This window comes from Culex quinquefasciatus, chromosome 1 (genome assembly GCF_015732765.1).
Source record: "Culex quinquefasciatus strain JHB chromosome 1, VPISU_Cqui_1.0_pri_paternal, whole genome shotgun sequence".
Classification (NCBI taxonomy): Eukaryota; Metazoa; Arthropoda; class Insecta; order Diptera; family Culicidae; genus Culex; species Culex quinquefasciatus.
In genome coordinates, this window is record NC_051861.1 from 108,320,300 (window position 1) to 108,343,820 (window position 23,521).

Consider the following 23,521-nt stretch of genomic DNA (forward strand, 5'->3'; position numbering starts at 1 on the left):
ATTTTGATCAAAGAATTTAGCATTTTTCTACGTTTTTGTAAAAAAATATAATCTGGCAACACTGTTGAAGAAATAAAAACCGATTTTTTTACATTATTTCCGATATAAATATTACGAAAATTTACATCTGGTGACACTGCCGTTCTCTAAGTATGCCCATAAATGCATAGTTGTCATAAATCACTTAAAATGAGTTTCTAACTCTAAATACTTCTTTTATTGTAATACTTTGAAAATAAGTCAGAATCGATTTATTGTTTGAATCAAATTTAGATTATTTGACCAGACTGTCCCATGAAGTATAAATTAATTGCAAAAATATCTCATTGCATCAAATTTTGTGAATTAAAAAACTCAAAATTATATCTTATTTTTTCGATGATTTCGGTTCTACTCACCATGTTTTTATTAGAAAATAATTACAAGATTTTTAACAACAAAAACAAGCATTTTAATTTAGTTTTAATATTTAAAAACTATTTTAGTGTTATATTAAACCGGTTTTCTAGAAATTCTTTGACCAAATGTTTTCGGTACAGTACAAATTTATTCTACAAAAGTGTTTATTAAGACGATAATAACATTCACCGCACGTCTTACAACTCAACTACTTACAGTTCATTTCACAGTAAAGTTGACCTACAACGCTTATTAGCGTACATCTAGCGTACAAAAAATATCATTCAATTCAGCTCCCGCAAACCCCCCAGCGAATTGACCGAAAACCCGGCCCTGCCCGCTAAAAGACTTGAACGCTTTTCACGCGACGAACCTCAAAAGCCCAATTCGAAATCTAACCTCAATCAATGCGCGACTGCCGACGTGCGATTCGCAATGCTAAACCGGGGGGAAGTACGGTATTTTTATGCGACTATTTTTTTTTAGGGTCTGCTCTTTGGAAGAGACCTTTTGTGTCGCGTTGAAGAATACAAATGACTTAATTTTTAAGGAGGTGCGCTAAGTGGTGCTTGATTCTTCACCTTTTTTCGACGATAATTGCAACGTTCGCGATCGATAGCGCGCGCGAGCGCGATCGGTGCGTAAGAATTGCTAATTACAGCCAATTTTTCCGAGATCCCTCCCCAACTTCAAACTTCCAAACGAAAGCATTACCGTCTCTAATGGAAGATCATTACGCAACATTAGACGCTGAGCGATCGCGATCGTCGACGGAGTCGACCAAGTCGACACTAGTTGCCTACATTCCGGCGTTTTCGCTTCCGACTTTGGCAAGTTTCTTCTTGTCGTTTTCGTCGTCTTCGACGACGGCGACGCCGTCGACTCGACGATCTCGGAAATCTCGGTCATGCCGAGTTTAGAGTCTCGACGACTCCCGCAGAGGATCGGTAAAAAAAAAGAAACCTCTCGTTGGACCTCCTCCGAGCGAGGTTGCTGCTGAAGTTGTTCAAGTAGCTGTACCTCACCAACACTATGATCGCTTCGCGATCAAGTTTTGTGGTGGTGTGTGAGTTGAAGTTGATCTCTGGTGTGGTGCGCCTTAGGCGATATCTTGTCTTTCCTTTCTCGTGTGTTTCTACGGGTAGACTCACACAGTGAAACGGCAGAGATCGTAGCGTTTTACGGTTGATTTGACCCCGCGCCGCGTCGCTCAGTCCACTCGGCTAATAACTTGTACAAATATAGGTATCTAGAACCCGAAAACCATTAGACCCGCACGTCGAGAAACCTGAAAAAGGTCGGAAAAATAATGAAACAAGAAAAACACGCAAGTCGGTCGGAGACCTAAGGTGTGAGATTACCTGAGGGTTCGAAATTGAAACCCTACTCTCACTCTGACTATCTCTTCAGGGGTTTTAAGGTCTGCGTCGACGATTTCGAGTTTTGTCGGATCGCCTTATCTCTGCCCTGGAAGATGGCACCGCTGCGTGCAGCGCAGTTGTCTTTAGGTCAATATTTGTGAAACCTGCAATGAACGACAGAAAAACAACGACTTTCATTCAGTTTGAAAACTTTTTGGAGTAATTTCGGGTGCCCTGATAACGCCGAGTGCCGTCCGCCTACGCGCGCGCTCGCGCGTCTCTGTTTGACGACGAACTTGAGCAAATACGGCCCACAAATTGTCGAGAACTCCGACGAAATCGTAAGCGGGGAAGGTATACTTGTTCTTCGTAATTCTACACGACTCAAGAGTACTACCAGAGTCGTTGTTCAATATTTGCTTTTTCTTTTTTTGGGGAGGTGATCTTTCCGGGCCGCGATGATCATCAGCGTAGTAGGCTTAGCGAAAAATCGGAAATTCAACGGAGATCTAGGCACGCGTGGCGGCTAGATCATAGATCGCGCGCTAATTTGTGGTAGAGGTGTGAAATTAGATTTGCGTTTTTTCGTCTTTGTTTTTTGGGAGCTGATCGCTTCGCGGGTGATCGACGAGGTATGAGTTCGAATTAGGTAAATTGGAGGAATTAGCGGGTTGGAGAGCTTCTTTGGGCTAATTTATTGATTGTGGAGGAAAAACGATGCTAATGGATTGGTTTGTTGATTTTAAGGGTAAATATTTGGATAACAATTTTTGGTTTTCTTGCAACTGATTTTTCATGCCTTTTTAAAATTTATAACGCTTATTACAAGTGTTTTGATATGTCACATCTCATATTTGACCATATTGAATACATTCTCAAATCTTGGACCAGAATTCCGGATTGTCCGGGATGGCCATTTTTTCAAATTTCCCAAAATTGGTTTTGTGCTGTCATTTTACACTTTAGAACACTTTTAACAAGTATTTTGACTAGTCACTTGACAGATTTGACCACTTTTCAAAAAAAAACCGGAATTCTGGATTGTCCGGAAGTGGCCAACTTGGTCAGATTTGCCTCAATTTTGTCTTCTTGCATTTTAGATCGCTTACAACAACTGATTTGATATGTCGCATGACATATTTGACCAGTTTGCCGAAATCTTTACCTGGGGCCGGAATTACGGATTGTCCAGATTGGGCCAATTTGGTCTTCCCAAACCTTACATTTTACATTTTGGATTGCTTTTTTACGAGTGTTTTGACAAGTCGCTTGACAAATTTGACCACTTTTCAAAATAACCAAAAAAAAACTTGACTTGGACCAGAAATCCGGATTTGACAGCTTGATCAGAATGTCAAAATTTTGACAACTGATTTGACATGACACATTACCTAAATTCTCACTTGAGATTGGAATCCGTACTGTACGGATTTTTCCAGATTTTGGCCAATTTGGTCAAATTTGTCAAATCTGATCTTGTGATATCTTCTCATATCTAAGAATACTTTTTTGAAGTGTTTTGACATTTCGCTTGACATATTTGACCACTTTCCCTAGGGTCTTACCTGGGACCAAAATTCCGGATTTTCCGGATTTGCAAAAACTGATGTTTTCTAATATTTTATAATGGTGATCACAACTGATTTGACATGCCGCATGAAATATTTGACCACTTTGGGGGATTTGCCCGCTTTTCAAAAGTCTATCAATGGCAATTACTTATGGAATTTGGAAATTTATTCATTTTGAATAGAATCACTCGAAAGAAAGTTGTTTATTGTTTACTTTCACTCTTCATAAGAATACAGCCCTGCGTTTGACAGATCGGGAAGCGCACAGAGCTGTGCTCGGTTTTAGAACTGTCACTTTACACGCTAAATTACTATAATCTTCAAATTCGATTGATTTTTTTTTAATCCTTCAAAATTAAGTAAATTTATTCATTATGAACAGGATTTTTTAAAAGAAAGTTGTTCATTGTTTGGTTTTACTCTTCATGAGAATTCAACCCTGCGTTTGACAGTTCTGTCTGCGCACAGAGCTGTCCTCGGTGCGAGAACTGTCACTTTACACGCTAAATTCAAACGGCAAATTTAAATTGCAATGAAAACAAATTTGATTGCCAAATGGTCTAAATTCTTCACGGCATTTTTATTTTCATAAAATTAAGTATTTGTTTTTCATTTGAAACAAGATTATTCAAAAGAAGGTTGATCATTGTTTGGTTTCACTTGAGAATTCAGCAATGCGTTTGACAGTTTGGCCTGCGCACAGGGCTTTGCTCATCTTCGGGCAGTGCGCTAAAAAGAAGCAGTTTCGGAACTTTTGCAGCCGGAAACGTCAAATTTAATCAATCAAAAACAAAATAGGACTGTCAAAAGTCAAAATACAGTTTAAACTACCCTTACAGACAAACAGACATGAATCTTGGAATAAAAAAACTGAAAAAATTAGCATGCTTGCGCTATCTGTTACCGTGTTGCGAAAATAATAATTTTTTATCGAATCTGATCGAACGGAAATGAGTGTGTAGAGTAGAAGATTTAAATGGCACCAATTGACGGTGGCGCCATCAATTTTGGACTGCGGTGAGTTGCAAAACTATAAATAACGTTCACATTTGATCTAAACTCAACTGTTAACTTTGACGATGATAACTTTCAAAATAAATATCCTTATTAAGGTGGTAGATGGTGTCTTTCACTTTTGGAGCAAACAGTCATTGCTCCAAAAGTGAAAGACACCAATGACTTCAATGATGATTCTGAATTCAGGGCCCAGAAATGGTAAACTGACATGATATAATAATCACGATGCGTAAAATGCTTTTACAAACAACACAAAGAAACCCTTTTTTTATTGAAACATTCTGAATCTAGATTTGAATGTTTTTCTAAAACAAACATGGCCGCCAAATGGCCGATTAGGGCCTTTCAGAGCCTTAATTCAAAAAGGCTGGTAAGCTGAAAAAAAACTAGGGGAAATGCACCTATTTTTGACCGGTCGTTTGATTTGGTCGTATTTATTCTAAACATTTAGCCGATTCTCACTTTGTAAACAAACTGATTTTTCGACAAAATCTTGCTCTTAAGTTATTTTTTACTGAATGTCGGATGAAACCGCTGTTTAGAAGCGACTTTCATTGTGAAGAGATTCCAGTGTGTGTTTCCAAATCTCCAACAAACAATAAGCTTAGCTATTTTTATTACCCTCCTCGAACCATCCATCACCAACCAGAATAGTTCAGCTCTTCCTTGCTGAGGCAGAAAATAGCCAATTCTCGTCACATGCGCAAATATGGAAATTTGGTCCACAATCGCACCGAATAATAGCCGCCAGACCTGTTTGTCATATTTGCATAAATCACACTCGTTAGGGCCCCCAAGACCCGCGGATCAATAATTGCCTGTTTTTCGCCCCCTTCCACACTGTATTCTTACAGGGCCCCGTCTAATTGTCTATTCAAGAACTGAACTCCACACTCGAAGTGGAGTTTTTGAGCAACGAGGGGTCCGCCAACGACGGGAACGGGGGGGTAGTGACATTTGTGGAATATTAATGCTTGTAATGTAATCGCGCCATTAAACCGCGCTCATCGATCGACTCTGAAGCGCTCGCTTGCGATCCGAGGGGTACGCCATTAAAGGTTTGAGGTGGCGAGGGGTACGCCACATGACACGAGCGTCGCTTCGCGACGGCGTTCGACAGCATGAAAACATTGGTTTCCAGTTTCCCATTGTAAGACGAAACCATTCGCTGGCGCGATGTAATGAAGTGCCGAAGTTGAGCACAATTTGAATTGTAGAAATCGTAGAACAGTTGTTGTTGATCTGACGGAATTGATAGATTAGTTCTACCGAATGGTCTGCAGGGCTTCAGCGCGATTGCTGATTAGAGTGAGTCTTCATCAACCAACTGACGGAATCGGCATACAAAGTTACGTTTGGCTTCTGAGCCCATGCAGCAAGAGCTGCTCGAACTCAAAACTGAGTTCACGTCGTTGAGCGTGCAGCGAACTGTCAAAACAATGCACGCTAACGAAAGTTGCTCGAACTGTTGGGTTAGAGCAACTTTTCACACGACTCCCAAAGAAGAGTCACCTGCCCTTGACTATTTTCTGCTAGAAAATGGCTCGAATCCGTAGGATTCGAGGCTCGCGGCTCACGTTTCGACTTTTAATAAGTCGCGCGGTGCAAAAGGCAAAAATCGTGACTGGCTTCGCGACGTCTGTCGCAATCGGCGCATCATCATCCCCGGAGGGGACACGACGACACTCCGTAAGTGAAGATTCACCTCTCGACATGACAGTTGAGCCGTTTGAGAAATCCCCGAAAATGGAAAAAAAAAGACTTGCCGCACTTGGCGACGAACCTCGACGAAGTCATAAAGTGCAAATTGTGATGTGGTGCCTTAAAACGATGGGAAGAAGGGATTCGTCGTACAGTCGTATATCCGTCCGGTAGGGACTTGTTATCTGATTTCCTGCCGTAATTGTTGTCTCCGTCGCCGTCGACGGTGCTCGACCGTTTTGCGCACACAAACGCAGACTGGAATTGGACAAGGGTAGAGACTTTGGAAAAAGATCGCAAAAAAGACCGGATATTTGTTGATGAGTCGTTTTTTTTTGCAGCGATTACTTTGGGTGGAGCTCATTATCGCCTTGTACGACTGTGCATAAACTTGAAAAAAAGCAAATTGCACTTAGTAAGATTGATTTGCCTAAATGAGTCTTGAAGAGTTCTTGGAAAGATGCATTAAGGCGGGTTTGCAATCAAATTTGACGATTGCAAAAGTTTGAGTTTGTAAATAAAGTTGATTAGTTCCGATTTAGTGTGTGAAGTGACAGTTCGAACAATGTGCTGACCGCTGACCGAACTATCAAACGATTCCCATGGAAAGAGCTAATAATCATAACAATTAACAAATTCTTTCAAATAATTTTATTCTAGGCTGTAAATTTCCCAAACCCTACATAAAAATATTTGTCTTGAAAAGTTCATAACCTTTGTAAAAAGTTCAACTGCTTGGTTCCATTCAAGCGTGTGGAATGACAGTTCTAAAATTCAGAACAGCCCTGCGCACTGATCATCTTTCAAATGCAGGGATGTCATGATTGTTATGAAGAAAACAATACAACAACTTTCGTACAAATAATTTTATACATGATCATACAATTTTCATACAAATATAAGCCATTACCATGACGAAGTTTGACGCTTGAAAACCAATTTAAACTGCTTAGCACCATTTAAGCGTGTGAAGTGACAGTTTTGAACCAAAAAGTCAAACTCATTGCTGGATTCTCAAGAAAAATGAAAGTCAAAAATCATCAACCTTCTTTCAAATAGTCTTGTTCAAAATGAAAAAAAAACAACTCTAAATTTGAAGATGATAAATTTTTGAGTTGAAATTTAAATAGCCCGTTTGAATTTAGCGTGTAAAGTGACAGTTCTCACACTGAGTACAGCCCTGCGCGCAGACAGAACTGTCAAACGCCGGCTTGGATTCTCATGAAGAGTGGAACCAAACAATAAACAACTTTCTTTCGAGTAATTCTATTCAAAATGTTTAAATTTACTAAATTGTATGATTAACTAATTGCAGTGAAGAGTCTTAACATTTTTTTTTTTTTCGAAGATTATATAGATTTAGCGTGTAAAATGACAGTTCTCAAACAGAGCACAGCCCTGCGTGCAGACCGAACTGTCAAACGCAGGGCTGTTTTCGCATGACGAGTGAAAGCAAACAATAAACAACTTTCTTTCGAATGATTCTATTCAAAATGAATAAATTTCCAAATTCCATAAGTAATTGCCATGAATAGACTTTTGAAAAGCGGACAAATCCCCCAACTTTTGCACAACCTTCCCATAACAAACGGATTTTCTGGTCAGTTTCACTTGATCCCTCGATTCGTAAAATCCCCGAAAATTTTTACACACCTTCGAACAAAAGCGGGGCCAGTTTCCTGCCAGACGTCTGTCTTTTTTTTTTTTTTTTTACGTCCTTCGAGCGCAGGAAGAAGAACCGGGCTTTGATTCGTTCTTTACTTTTTACTATCTCGACAGTCCACCTACATTTGCTGCGCTGACAAATTGCCCCCTTCTAGATGTTCTGTAGGTGGACAAACAGTGCTCTTTTGCTGCACTTTTATATGCTAATCAAGGTGGTTGAAAGTGGAGGTGGCCACTTGATTAGCCTTCTTGAAGTGGGTCGTTGATCAAGACCAGCCAGATATGGAATGATTAAAAGTTCAAAAAATACTTTTTACAAGCGCTGACAGCGCAGCTGTCACTTTGACAGCTGTCAAAATGACGCGCAAAACGCGTCAGCGTTGCCAAACTGTCAAACTTGGCTCTGAAAATTCCCAACTCAGGTCTTCACCCCTAGTCTATGGTTTAAAGGTGCACAATAACATCCATTAGCATGATTTATGTGCAAGTGCGTGCAGTTTTATACCTGACGAGGTTCGTCTCCTGCGCGCAAGTCCCTTTCTCGGTGTTGTGTTTATCCATGTTTTTGCTGCAAAATTGAAATTCAAACAGCACTCTTCTCGTCGTCGTTCTCGAGAACGCATTAAACCGTGCTTGAGTCGGTGTGTGTATTTTAACCTTCTCTTTCGCCTTCACCGGAGACTCTTCACCGAACTCTCCGTTTATTTCCCCTTTCCGTCATCGGTTACGATGCTGGTTCTTTCTGTTTTTCTTTCAACGTTCGTGTGTGCCGCGTCTTCTTGTTGTTCCTCTTCCTCCCTCGACACACAATGCCTTCAACTGCTATACAAACGGAGAGCGAAGAAGAAATCTTTCAAGAAAGACCCGCTGAACACCTGAATCAACCGATCAAACTCACCACGGCAGCCAATGCGCGCGCTCGCAACTGACAGCTTCATAGGTGAACTCACCACTTTGAGTTAGTTTATCGTGAATCAATTTTGCATCAACTCAAAATTAATTGCATTCGCAATCAGCGTGCATCAAACTGTCAAAACATTGCACACTAAAAAAATCAAACAAATTTTCGGGGGTTAACAGGTGAACTCACCACCCCAACTGACAGCACGCGACGTGACACACCGCACCGAAGTGCGGTGTGAGGTGGAGTAGTAGGCTGTGAGGGGACCGCAGGTTGCCATGAAACAAAACAAGTTTCGATGGAAACGAGTTTTACCTGATCGCTCGTTCGCTCACTCTCTCTCACCGTTTCTCTTCAGGTGAGTTGGCCGGAACTCACCTCGCCGAGCTTCGTGTTGGCGGCGCGGGCGCCCGAGAGCAGAGAGTCAGTCTTGATTTTATGCTCGGTCCGGTTGGTTGCGTTTTGCGAGTAAGCATTGTACGATCGTGGGTTCGCGCCTCGACTGGGATTGGATTTTTTTGTGCTGGTGTGTGATTTGAAACCTTGGAAGGTGCATTCATATGTGAGAATGTGTGTGTGGTGAAGATCTTTGCGATGGATACACGCTGTCTTCGGATCTCGGATTGATCTCGTTGAAGTGATCCGCTCTCCGAGCGGCTATGGCACGGAAGAGTTCAGGAAGATGATCTAAGCGCGATCGCTTACGCAGTGTGAACCATTACAAAAGAGAGAGGTTTGTGTTTTGGGAAGTGACCGCGACGACGACGACGTGATTGGTAACCCGATCCGGAATGGAACCGGAAAACATCTGTTGAGCATGATCTGCAAACTGGAAGAAGACGGATTACCCACAAGTGTTCGAAGTTTGCAGCGCGACATTGTTGACCGGAGCAAAACCACAAGTGGCAAGACCAATTACGGGGTAATTGCGGACCCCGAGCAGAGACCAACGCGCCATCTGCCGGAGGTCTTCGTGGTGTTTTGGTCTAGATCGCAAGCTGCAGCTTCGTCATCTCGATCATTTGCCAGTTTCACCTGCTACCAATTTTTGTCGTTTTTTGGCGAGGGGCGCATCTGACTCATCGCCCTCCTCTAAACAACGAAAAAAAAACGAAGAGGGAAAATAAACAGTGTATGTCATTAAAAAAACACAAGCTGAAGCTTCGTTCGGAACCATGTGCAAAATTACCCATCAGTCATAACGCATGCAAGCGGGGCGCAATTACCGAAAATTTCGGAAGGGCGCTTCGCGCCGAGTTGCGCCCTTTTCCTCCGCTAGCTTATCAGTAGCAACCAGGGGTGTACAGCACACTAATTGGACAGGTTTTGACGGAACCTATTACGACGAGGGGCACGTGTTTTAGGGGGTTGCGCGCACACCTGTGACGATTTGTGAATGAAGCGTCCGGATTGGGCTTTCGAAATCGGGTTTTCGGGAGAGGAACGCCAAGGGGAAAGCCACTGTCAGTGAGTGTTTGCTGATTGGGTATTGGCGTTTTGGCGACGTGAAAGGTAAACAGGTTGTGTGTGTTTCTGGGAAGTTATGAGGGGTTTGGGTGAAATACCCAGAAATGATGAGCATTTCGCACTTGGCGTTGACGTCAGTAGGCGAAATTGTTGACAGTTTGAGGTGGTTTTTGTGTCAAAGTTGTGGAAGTAAACAAACCACTTTTGGGTCGAAATTAGGTTCGATAGAGTGAAATGCAGTATTTTAAATAGAAATTAAAAATTATTTATATTTATTGGTGTAAAAACAATGTTTCATAGATAAAAATTCAAGACACAACTTACTAATGTCAGGTCATTGTAAATAAATCAACAAATAAAATGACTGCTTTGAAGTTGCCATTACCAATTGCAAAGTAATATTCTGGAGCAACATTTGAAAAGGGCGCATAAACCTTTTGACAGCTGGAACAATTTTGCGAATTTAAAGACAAGTTTTGTTAAAAAGTTACAGAATTGTCCAAGAATTTGCGATAGAGCTGTCAAAATGCTTATCTGAGTTCAGCAAAACAAACATTTTTTGCCATTTTCTGCAAAGCCCTCCTAAGTTTAGCTGAATCAACATAAATTTAAGTGGTTTACCAAAATCTGCTCGTTAGTTAAAAAAATAGCAAATTTTTCAATCAATTTAAGTAAAATTCAAACGATTTGGCGTTTTTCTTTTTGAATAAAATTTAGGTTGAACTAACATTTTTAAAAAAAAATAAGCTTTTTAGTGTCTAGATTTTTTTTAGCTGTTTTGTTTCCATTTTGATTTCATTAATAATTTTACCGACTTTTTTTATAACTTCAGCTAACTACAAAATTTAGTAAAATCTCACCGAAATTTAGTAATGAGGTTCACTATGTATCTTACTACCGACTTTCGGTAAAATTTTGTTCACCGATCTAAAAATTACCGATTTTTATACTACTGATTTCGGTAAATTTTACCGATTTTCTAACTGCTAAACAGTTTGGTAAACTTCAGTGAACTACAAAATTTGGTAAAATCTCTCCCAAATTTATTATGAAGTTCAATATTGTTCATCTTACTACCGATTTTCGGTAAAATTTGGTTCATTTGGACAGATGGTTTACCGATTTTTCAACTACCGAATTCGGTAAATTTTATCGATTGTTTAAACAGTTCGGTAAATTTTAGTAAACTACCGAATTTGATTAAATCTCACCGAATTCGGTGATGAAGTTCACTTTTGATCATCTTACCACTTTTTACCGATTTTCAATTACCGAATTCGGAAATAAATCTTCAATTCAATTTTCTAACATTTCTCGCTGACTGGACTTTTAAAAAATGCCTTTTTCCATGATAAAATTTAAAATTATTTTTTTTACCTCCGGAGCAGTCAAAGATTGTAAAAATGAACATCCTCCAATATTTTCTAATTGTTTTTTTTTTATCACGTGTAAATCAATAAAAACGTTTTTGGTTACAAACGGCGATTCCGTCCTTTTGAAAAGCAACCCTTGAAATGCAGCTATGTGAATCTTTTTGAAATAAAACCACTCACAGTACAAAAATCAAGTAAACAAATGTTTTGACCTTCTAGTATTTCCAAAAACAAGGCTTCCTTATTTTGACAGCTATCATTCCTTTCCAATTAGTAATTTCTCCTCTGTGCTGAATTTTAAATGTGAACTTGTGCATAGACTGAAACTTTCGATTTGTGAATTTTTAATTTGCACAGGTTTTATAAATCATTTGTAAAGTTTAAAGAGTTTCAATGAATATAAACAAAACAACAAAATTTAAAGGAGGTATTAGACTCTGACAAACAAACAAACTCGCAATTTTTCGTGTTTGACAGTTTGCCAAATTCGCAAACTTGTTTGCGGCAAACTCGTAAACAAAGTAGAATGTTTGCAGACAGACGATTCTGCAAACAAATTAAAGGCAAAATATTTGAACTGGCACCACTTATGTCAGACTAGCAACTATTAAATTTTTTTATCAATAATTTTGTAAATTGTATTAGGTATAAAACAGTCTTGCTAAACAAAACTAACCTTTCTAGATTAAATTTCAAAACAACCTATCCGTCATGTGTTTCCTATGCAGATAGTACCTTTTGAAAATTCAATCTGTCAAAGTAGTTTTCAAACTAAGGGTACCTAATGTTGGCGTAACAGCAATTTGACGTTTAAGTAAAGCTCCTAAATATCTGATGGAGTTTTCCACTGAAACCAAATAATGAAATGCAAGCAAGTTTCCATCAATAGTTTTGCACAACAATAATAATAAATAAAAAGTCAGAACCAGCCAATTGGATGGCAATGGGACAGATTCCTTAAACTGCTTCTGTATGTATTGTATAAACACAACAAAAAATCTGGAACAAATAAATGGAAAATCAAAGAACTGTCAGTATTGATGTCAAGTCGAGTCGCCCATTTAGACTTAAACCTTGCTTAAAACAAAAAGTTAAGTTTTGAACCACTTTTCTTACATTTTGGTCTTAAAGCAATGTTGCCAAACTTATCCAAAATTTGATAACATTTTTATTGTTCTTTTTTTAGATTAAAGCAAATCCATTTTTATTATGAATCCTCCCTAACACCACAACTGGTCTACTTTACACCTACCGAATACCAATCAGCCTAAAACGCATTTAAAAACAAATTAGCCTCCACAGCCATTATCTTTTTAACCTGGCGTCAGCCTCTTTTCCCCCTCCTGCTCAAACCCAAAACTGCGCACATCCAAACCACTGAACTAAAAATCAATCGTCAGCGCACCCCTCAAAGACACCACCATAAAACACCCGACCCGATTTGTGACGACGACGACGAGTCCAATTTCGGTAATGATTGGTCAGCGGCACTGAGCTTCGTGACCGCGAACACTTGACATTCCTGCCTCGTTTCAGGTTAAGTTTAAGGGGAGGGGCACCCAACGAGCTGTCAAGTCCGTCAACACCTAATTTTTCTATGGAAGCAAGTTGCATGTTGACGGTGCGGCACGTAGTGTTGACGAAATTTTCTCACATACGTTTCCCAAAAAAACTGGACTTCAAACGCTGGTTGCTAGGGAATCTTGCAGTTTGTTTACGTCCGACGCGCTGCACGCTGACGAAAACAAACTCAAATTTGAGCCCGAACGCACATTTTTGCTGCATGGGCTATGACAGATCGCCCCGAGTTAATCATGCTGAGCCGCATTAATTCTGTCGTGGTACAAATTAATCGTCACTCCACGCACGAAGTGCGGCGACCCACTCGCGAAGGTTTGCGGAGGTGGCCGCGAACCAATTCGCTGCGCGGCGTCCGCCGCTCAGATGGTTTGACGCAAGAGTTACCCTTTTTCTGTGGTCCGTCCAACTTTTTTGGGTAGAACAAAGCAAAGTTTACGATTAGTCAGCCCCGAAAGCGCAAGTTGATCCGATTTTGACACTTCCAAAAACGTCAAAATCTGATCTCGCATGAGTCAGAACCCAGTCTGGGTGAGAGCGCGCCAAGCCGGTCAGTTTCCGGTCAAAGGGAAAAGACGCCACTTTTTTCTGCCAGTACGACGAACCGGCTCAAAATGAGGTTGTTAGCTGGAAACCACGTTGACGTGAGGTACGATACGCCGAGCACCGACACTTGAGGTGGTTTCGCGCGAAAGTGAAACAAAAACACGAAGGAAAATCAAACAAGCGCGAGCTCAGGTCGACTCAGGTGACTCATCGCGAGCATTTCCGCTGACGAGTTGGCTTTACGAGCCCAGACATTCTTTTCATTGTTCAGCGCACCTTAAGGGGTCATAATCCGGTGAAGCTGAACGAAAAGGATTTTTTTCTTCTCTTTTTGATGAATGTGGGATCGCACGTGGTTTAAGCCGGAAATTCCTGACATTTTTGGTTGCGTCGATGAGTCATTATGCAACGGCCCCGCAGGTGTCGGCCCTTATCGGATGGGTTACCAAGTCGCGTCATCGCCAGCAGCGTAACGAAATGAGATTCAAACCGCGTTTTTCACAGATAATTAGGAGTTGATCGAAACCGGCCAAGATGATCAAGTTTCGGTACAAACGGAAGGATCCGGCGGCGTCGAGTTCACCGTCGACGACGGCTACCAGTAGCGTTACCACGGTAACGCCTGTCAACCGCGTGGTAACCACGACCGTTGCCACGGCAACAACGCCACAGTACCTCCAGCAGTCGGCAACGCTACCAAAAAGTACCCCTAGAAATGCCATTCATAGTCAAACGGCGCAGGTCGTCCAGCACTACCAGCAGCAACAGTACCAACATTGTGATAGCTACAACCCAAAGGTGGTCGATGCGGGTTACTACCTGACCAATGAGTCGGCGTACCACGAGATGATCAACCGCATGAAGACGGAGAGCGTGCACCAGCAGCACTACGAGTACATGTCCTGCATCAATTCGGTTGTTGTGAGTTTTCCGGGGTTCAAAAGCGCGACATTTGGGACTTCCTTCCGAAACCTAACCTCAATTTCACAATTCTTTCATTCCAGGAACTGTTCTCCCAGCTGCAGACGAGTTCGGAGCCGGCCCTCTGTCCGGAACCGCTGCGACGAGCCCTGGCCAGCGGGCCGCTCGCCGGTCGGCGCTTCCCCCTCGGTTGCCTCGGCGATGCCGCCGAGTGTTTCGAGCTGCTGCTCCACCGCGTCCACCAGCACCTGTCACCGAGCGATGGGGACGCTTGCGAGGCGCCCCAATGCGTTGCCCACCAACGCTTCGCCATGCGGGTCGTCGAGCAGAGCGTTTGCGAGTGCGGCGCCAACTCCGAGCAGCTCCCGTTCACGCAGGTAGGTCGACCTTTTGACATCTTCTTTGTCGACTCTCTCTCCAAGAGCACGATGACCGAACACGAGTTCAGTGGCAGCCGTAATCGAACGAAATCAATCGAAGGAGACTCGATGGAGAAAAACTTTCACTGGCAAATGACTCCGGAGGCTGTGGCGACTCTCGGGTGTCGAAAGCTACGGCTATGCGCGCATAACAGAGATAAAGTACCAGGTTTTATGGCCTTGTGCGCACAGCGCACCCTGTCAATAACTCATCACCTCGAGAGTCGTTTGTCGAGTTGATAAAAACTCGTCGAAGACGACGAGCGTCCTTTGGATGCGTCATAAATCATAATCAAGCCCAATCGGCCACCAATCATCGCGTGGTTGGGCAACGCAACGCGTGTTAAGTAACCTTAATGTCACACCTTGACTCCGGATTCCGCAGGGGTCACGTGGCTGGCACGTCAGCTGGCTGACGTTTATGTTTTTTTCTGCGTGATTCAAGGTGCGATTGCTGCGATCGTTGAGTCACCCCCTGTGACAAGTTGGCAGCCCTGCACGTTTGACGTTTTGTTTTTGTTTTTGACAGTTTAACCGCAAACTGTGCCAATTAGCAATTGGGAAACGCTACATTATTGTGCTCTCAGTATAGATTCCTGTGAACCGGGTTCCGGACAAATGTTTGTTTTTGTTTACGTTCTCGATGCAGATCACGAATGTAAACACCATCTACGGCAGACTCATTAACCGCTCCTCCAGCGAAGAATCTCAACCGTCGTGCCGCTGCACCTGACCATTCTGCAGTGTTGCGCAATTCTCCGCGCGACCTAGATCCGAACCGATCTCCTCGACGAGCTGAGAACGCGCAAAAAAGAGCGTAAACAGACATTCACCTGTTCCTTGGACAGGCCGCTAACAAGCCCGGGCCGCCATTCACCTTCACTCTTCTGCTGGGGCCACTGCCGATACTCCACACGGGGAGGCCAGCCCCCTTCTCAAAATCCATCGACGCAATTTGAAATTCAAATCAACACCCTCCCCGACTTGGTCGCCGATCGGAGATCGTGTTCCGATCGCCCTCTTGCGCAAACCCCGACATGAGCCTTTCGAAACAAAGGGAAAGCGTCGTCGTCGGAGGTGGAGGCTGATAAATTGGGCGATCGGTTCGGATTTATCAGTCGTTGAACCGGCTGCGACGAAACCTGAAATTTGAGATTTCTTCCTCCATTCTGCCATGCAAAGTAGTTTGTGATGAGCAGCTACATCCGGCAGCGGAGATGTTGACATTCCGGCATGCGATAGTCAGAGATTGATGAAAACGTGGTTGTGACGTTTGCTAGGTTGTCACTTTTCTTATTACTCTGGACTTGTTTTGAGCAGATTTGATATGTTAAATGTCATTCTTAACAGATGTAAACATTGAAAAAAACATGCCTAATTGTGAACGAAATATCAGACTGATCCTAAAAGTTTTATCTCTGACAAGTCTGTGATGTTATTGTTTTGATCAAAACAGATCAGTGCTGCCAAGCTGTCAAACGAAGGGGGATTCAGCGTTCGATCCTACCTTTTTGACACAATCTTGTGTGGGAACAGAGCCTTATGAAATGGTCAAATAATCATCTCAAATGTCGTAAAACTGACTCGTAAACCTTGCAGAGTTTCCGTTCGATATCTGCATAATTACAATTGGCACAAGCTGGACAGTTTTCAATGGGTACCAATCCCAATATGGCACAAAATGGCTACTGTAAACGGAAAATTAAATGCCAAGTGAATGTACTCGAGCCCAGGAAGCCATTTACCATTAAAAACAACCCTAGGATAGAGCAATTACCAGCAGGGCTTACTTTCAAACGAACCAATCTGCACTGAAATTAATCGACACATCAGCTCCACACCCAATTTCGAGGGGCGCCCCACTGCTGTAATCAATTGGACAACCCCCGCCTGGAATCGAGGGCGCAACGGTTTGTGTATCAAAAAACCACACAAAAATACAAATTTTGCACTAGTTTTGATTGTATTTTCCTCACTCCAGAGGGAAATTACTCCATTCCCACCTTTTTCCCACCGCGCAAAAAGGTGCGAAGCGATCCCGGTTGCGCCATTTTTTCTTTCTTCGCGCCATAATTTATTCCTCGTGAAATGAAAGTCTGCGAGCTGCGCTGGTGGTGGTGGTGGTGGAGGTGATCTTGTTTGCATTTTGAGCCACCCAACTCAACTCGACTCTTCCACCAAAGATAACGAGGGTGAACCGTGCGCGCGCGGTGGGAGTACACTATAAAAAGAACTTCTACCGTTAGCTCGCCACTTTCCACGGGGCGCAACTGACAGTCACCCCCGAGTGCTGTGCATGCTAAACAACATCTGTTTTATTGGTCTCTGAGATTTGCAGTTGCCACGCTCTTTTTTTTTACTTTTGTAGTTGTTGTTGGCTTCTTTTCGCTTTAAAGTGTAGCACACTTAAAGCGAAACAAGACAATAAAAGAAAAGAGGAAGAAAGGTGAGCGCTCCGATCTCAATGGAATAATCAGGTGGAATACATAAATAAGTCGTAAGAATTAATTAGATCAGTTTGTTGCTTTTTATTTCTGGGCGATCCGCGGTGGTCGTATTTTGGGTTATGCTTTCTGTTCCACTTTTCCCCCCTGTTTGTTGTTGTTGGCGGCGAGAGGGCTTGATTTTCGGATAAAATGAACGATTTGTCTTGTTTCAGTGTGGCGCTTGACAGCTTGGCAGCACTGCCGGCTTTGTTTTGATCGATCTGGCAACGTTTAGGTCAACAATTAGGTTGGATTCAGTTTCTATACTAATGGTCTGTCTTGGGTCATTCTGTTGCTCAAGACTTGATCTGTTTCCAAAGCAGCGATTTAGCCTCACTTTTTTGGACCCTTACCAAATGTCATACTCATGCAAACTTGTTCCCACCCAAGATCGTGTCAAAAAGGTGGGATCGAACGTGAACCATACTAGTTTGACAGCTAGCTAGTTTGCTTGCTATTCTCTTTCGATCAAAACAAAGACATCACAGACTTGTCAGATGCGAAACTATCGTTGTTGGGTGCAGTGCTGCTAGCTTCTTTATCGTTTTGAACTTTTTGTGAAATGTCATTATGAACAAAGTTGTTTTTACAATTTCTGTCAGAAATTCACTACGTGAGTCGCTTACAATTCCCTTCAAACGTTTATGCCAATGATTTTCAACACATTTAGTGCAACTAAAAATGAAACTGGCAACAATTTATCTAACTTTGATAAAATCAGCTCAAGTTGAAAACTTCAAGTAGTACTCCTAGCAACTCTAGATTTTTGGTCTCACTGAGGTTGCCAGGCCCAATTTGAAAAAAAATCTGACCAAGTACCCTTAAACAATCTGGATAAATCTGTCAGACAAAATCCTGATAATTATAAATGCAGTAGGGGAGGGAAGTTATGAATATGTTCATAAGTTTGTTGAATTTATATGATTTAATTGATTATCGGGCTTGGATAAATTTACAAAAATCTATCAAAATATGGAACAGAGAATTGTCAGTCTTTATTCTCAGAAAACTTGAAAAATCTAGAATTTTGATATTTAGCTGGTAACCTAAAAACCCTGCTTGATGTTCTCTCCCACTAAAGATCGGTTGTTGCCTTTGAAACGGAATACGTAAGGGACCATCCATAAACCACGTGGACCACGAGGCGTCGAGTGAATTTCATCCAGACCTGGAAGAATTTCACTCAATTTTTGTCATTTCTGAGTGAAATTTCATTCAAATTTGACAGAGATGCCTCATTCACTCATTTTTGAGTAGGTTCGGTTTTGGCAAAAACTGAGTGATTTGTCAAATCAGGAATATTCTGAAAATTCGTTAAAACAACTTTAAATGAAATCAATTTATTGATAATGCCGCCCAAGATCTTGACAAAAAGGTGGGATCGACCGCTGAATCACCCCTCGTTTGACAGTTTACAAGCACCGCTCTTTTTCGATGAAAACAATAACACCACAGACTTATCAGACGTGCGAACCTTTGATTCCCACCCTCATTACACCGCACATTGCTGCGCCACTGTCACTGAACTCTTCGGCGGGAAACTCCACCGCGCCTGGGAACCGTTCCTCCGGCGTGCCCCATTAACGATTCCGCTCGCCGCGTACCGCACAGACTGATAACTGTTAGAACCTCCCCGCACATAAAACAATACTCGGCTAGTGTTCTTATCTAACGTAATTTCCCCCCTTCTCTCCTCGTTTCTTCTTCTTCCAGATGGTGCACTACGTCTCGGCGTCCGCGCTCACCTCCCAGAGCAACCTGTCAGCGCAGAACCAGCAAAGTATCACCTTTGGCCAGCTACTGCGCAACGCCGGCAACATGGGCGACATTCGGGACTGTCCGGTAAGTGGCGGTGGTAGACCTTCGCGCGAGCGGAGTGAGGTTAGGTTTCTTATTGCGACTCGGCATTAATCTACGTGTAGCAGGTTACCCACATGAAGCTGGTTTGCTGAAGGGAGTGCTGCGCTGTAAGGTTAGAAAAAAAACGCGATCCAAGAACCAGTTCATTGCGAACGCAGATTAGAGCGCACGGGTGTGACTTTCGAGTCATGGCCTACGCTGACGGAGCGCGCGCGCGCGCTCCAGTTCTGTCAATGCCAAACAGTAGGTTGTGCACACCAAACTGTCACTGCTGGGTTTTCGTAACGTTAACTAGTTTCTGCAAAACCACAAAACTGGGTACCCTTCCCAGCTGTCAAATTGATTGCCAATTCGGCGTACTTTCCTCGGCACTCAACAATGAGTAATGTTCGCGACCTCAACTCAGCAACCTTTTAAAGTACTCTTTTCGCAACATGGCTGCCCTTAAATGGCGGATGTGACCCATCGACGGATGCGCAGCATCCATCGGGCTTGTTCCGCGAGTTTAATTGCAATCGCTCGCTGTTTGCATGTGTTGTGGTCGGTATGTCATTGTGGCACCTCAACGCGATGACCATGCACATGAGCTGAGCGGACCTGGTGTTGGATTTTAAAGCCCCCAAAGTGAGAGGCGGTTGATGGCCCCCCCCTCTTGCGACGGGGTAATTAAGGAAAATGATTGTTTTCGTGCTCTTTCACTCGCACGTCGTGGATCGATGACTGCGCGTTTCACTCGCGCTTTGTTTGATTTTGTCTGCGGTGCGGTGAAGAAGGAATTGACATTGAAATTGCTCGAGCGGTTTGCCATAACAGCTCAATAATTTTCGAGGCATGCGGTTATGACCGCGAGATTGGTGTGGAGATGGTGGTGCGCTCTGCGCACTGTTTTGTAATAATTTTGTTTTTTGTGTGCGGATTATGAGATTTCTATCAATTTGATAGTGAAAACAAGCTCGAAAGTGCAGGGTTTGGCATGACAGTGAACTTCATCATATCTAAAATCTCCCAGATCTACTCAGAAATGGGTTTTGAATGTCAGATTTGAGTAATTTTTTCTCGTTTCTTCTAAACTGAATTGAACTCTATCAAATTTGACGTTTGCTTAATTAATCATTTCTGAGTGTAAATTTGGCAGAATTTGAACAATTTCAGTTTGGAATGATTTAATTTAAATTTGACAGTCGCATTCGTCCACGCTCATTCGAAATAACTCATTTCTGAGTAAGATTCCGTCAAAATGATATTTGGAAATTTTCTTTCCACTCATTTTTTGGTAAATTTGGCAGAACTTGAGCAATTGCATTTTTGAATGTTTTAATTTAAATTTGACAGTCGCATTCATTACGCTCATTTTAAATAACCAATTTCTGAGTATGATCTCTTTTAAACCAAATCTAACGAAGAATTTTATTTTGAAGTCTTTTTTCTACTAAATTTTGGGTTAGTTTGGCAGAATATGAGTAATTTCGGTTTTGAGTGTTTCGATTTCAATTCGAGCCAAACATTTCATTAGGGCACAAAACCAAAACGTAAACATTCGGGATTATTCCACTATTCCATTCAATAGTACAGTCCCTACATGCCCTCCAAGAATCAGATTGATAACAAACAATTTCCTATTGAAAAAAATCAAAAACACAAAAGGGCACATAACCATTTTCACTGCAAACCAAAAAAAAATGTTCAAATGTGCCCTTTTATTTTTCGTTAGTTTCTCGTACTTAAGGAACTTTTTGTGTTATAAAGTGAACTTTTCATGCATTCTTAACACTAATTCACCTAAAAAAAAAAGTTTGGTTTACTTTTCACCAAGGATTTCTGCAGAAAAAAACTTCGTCAAAAAACAATATTTAATACGGTCCCGCGGCTGCTGTTCAGTACACTTTAGAAGAATTTTTATATTTCACGTACCTTATTTACACTATTCAATCACAAAACTTCACCAATTACACTAAAACCCCCGATTACGCTCAGGCGTTACGCTTTTTGTTAGGTTGATTTATCGAAAACAGTGTAATGTTTCTACAATCTTTTGAAATCAATTTGTAGATCTGCACAAGACGTATAAATTGCTTTAAAAAGATTGCAAAAATATTGCGTCGTTTCAGAGAAATCGACGAAATACAAAGCGTAACGCCTGAGCGTAATCGGGGGTTTTAGTGTATCAAAATTTCTACTGAAGTCCTCATTATTACTAACTAAACAAAAGGGCCCGTAAACATCATTCCAAACAACAATGCGGTGACAGCGCTTTAGTGCCCTTTCAGCTCTCTTCGAAATTGCATTTAGAAAGGGCCCATTATGAACAACAGTTGGAAAGTTAAAAGGGCCTAATAACAAGATTTTCTTAATTTATGAGTTTTATTGCGAAAATCAACCAAAATTAAGAAGTATTTAAGCAGAGTTGAGGATAATGATGTGTTTTATAGTATCATCAGTAAAAATACCATCAGTCAAGCTTCTTTTTTCAATAGGAATTGAAACAAGTTGTCCACTTTTTGCAAGCGATTTTCTCGAATCGCGGTTTTTGGTTTTGTGCCCTAATAAAATGTTTGGCTCGAATTTTACAGTCACATTCGTACACGCTCATCTGAAATAACTCATTTTTGAGTATAATTTGGTTTATACCAAGTCTACTCAGAAATGATATTTTGAAATTTAATTTCTACTCATTTTTGGGTAAATTTGGTAGAATTTGAGTAATTTCAGTTTTTAATGTTTCAATTTCAATTTGACAGTCGCATTCATTCACGCTCAAATAACTAATTTCTACACTGAGCAAAACTTACACAGCTCAACGAAGTGTTCTACACATGATCTGGCCCTGCTGTACAGAGCACTCAAATATCAATCGCAAAACACTTGAAATTTCGGTGATTGGCCATGAAATAATGTCAATAGCCAAACACTTGAATTTTAAATGGTGTTGAAAAAAAAGTACGTCAAGCGATTTACAGGTTCTCGCTTGCTAGTCGTGCACGCTACCACTGCGCCGGCCGGCCAGTTGAAGATGGGAGTGTTTTTTGTGCTATTGGTTCTTGCCTCGCTTCTAGCCTTCGATGAAAGTCGCGCAAAAATCAATCAGTGAAACACATTAAATTCATGTGGATAATCACGTTGACTTTGAATAGTGCCTGTTTTGGGTAGATCTTAAGATCATTTTCAAGTGTTTTGCTCATCACTTTGAATAGTTCAAGAAGGTGGGACAAATTCATGAGCAAAACAATTGAAAAGCTTGAGCCACCCGAATGAAAATAACATGTTAAAAAATACCAAAAAGTCAACCGCCCAAACACTTGCATTTGATAGTGGTTTGGATTGATGTTGAAACACAAACCAATTAGATCTACGATGTGACTTTATTCAATCATTCAAGTGTTTGGGCACTTGAATAAAAAGTGTGGCATATTTTCAGTGTAAATATGATTTCGTCAAAAACAAACCTTTTCAGAAATGATGTATGTAATTTTATTTCCCCCTTTTTTTGGTAAATTTGGCAAAATTTCAGGCATTTCGATTAATAAATAACCCATCTCTGAGTATGATCTCGTTTATACCAAATTTAATCAAGAATGATATTTTGAAGTCTTGTTTCTAATCATTTTTGGGTTAATTTGGCAGAATTTGAGTAATTTCGGTTTTAAGTGTTTCAATTTCAATTTGACAGTTGCATTCGTTCACACTTATTTGAAATAACTCATTTCTGAGTAAAATTTCATTTGTACCAAGTCTACTCAGAAATGATATTTTGGAATTTCGTTTCTGCTCATTTTTGGGTAAAATTGATATAATTTGAGTAATTTCGGTTTACAATGTTCAATTTCAATTTAACAGTTGCATTCGTTCACACTTATTTGAAATAACTCATTTCTGAGTAAAATTTCATTTGTACCAAGTCTACTCAGAAATGATATTTTGGAATTTCGTTTCTGCTCATTTTTGGGTAAAATTGATATAATTTGAGTAATTTCGGTTTACAATGTTCAATTTCAATTTAACAGTTGTATTCGTTCACACTTATTTGAAATAACTCATTTCTGAGTAAAGTTTCATTTCTACCAAGCCTCCTCAGAAATGATATTTTGGAATTTCGTTTCTGCTCATTTTTGAGTAAAATTGGTGTAATTTGAGTAATTTCGGTTTACAATGTTCAATTTCAATTTGACAGTCGCATTCGTTCACGCTCATTGTAAATAACTCATTTCTGAGTATGATCTCGTTTATTCCAAACCTACTAAGAAATTATATTTTGATGT

The 23,521-nt window shown here is 41.2% G+C and overlaps 1 protein-coding gene across 3 annotated transcripts in view; it reads left to right on the forward strand.

Annotated features, from left to right (window-relative positions):
• LOC6036976 overlaps positions 1–23,521 on the forward strand; it is a 110,904-nt gene that overhangs the window by 79,814 nt on the left and 7,569 nt on the right. For 2 of the 3 annotated variants that reach the window (XM_038248297.1, XM_038248303.1), the window contains 2 exons: positions 14,584–14,877; positions 19,119–19,247. In XM_038248297.1, coding sequence (XP_038104225.1) covers positions 14,584–14,877; positions 19,119–19,247 — 423 coding nt within the window. Of the gene's footprint in view, positions 1–9,092; positions 9,349–14,083; positions 14,501–14,583; positions 14,878–19,118; positions 19,248–23,521 lie in introns of those variants that run through there. The other variant, XM_038248298.1, reaches the window with a different exon arrangement.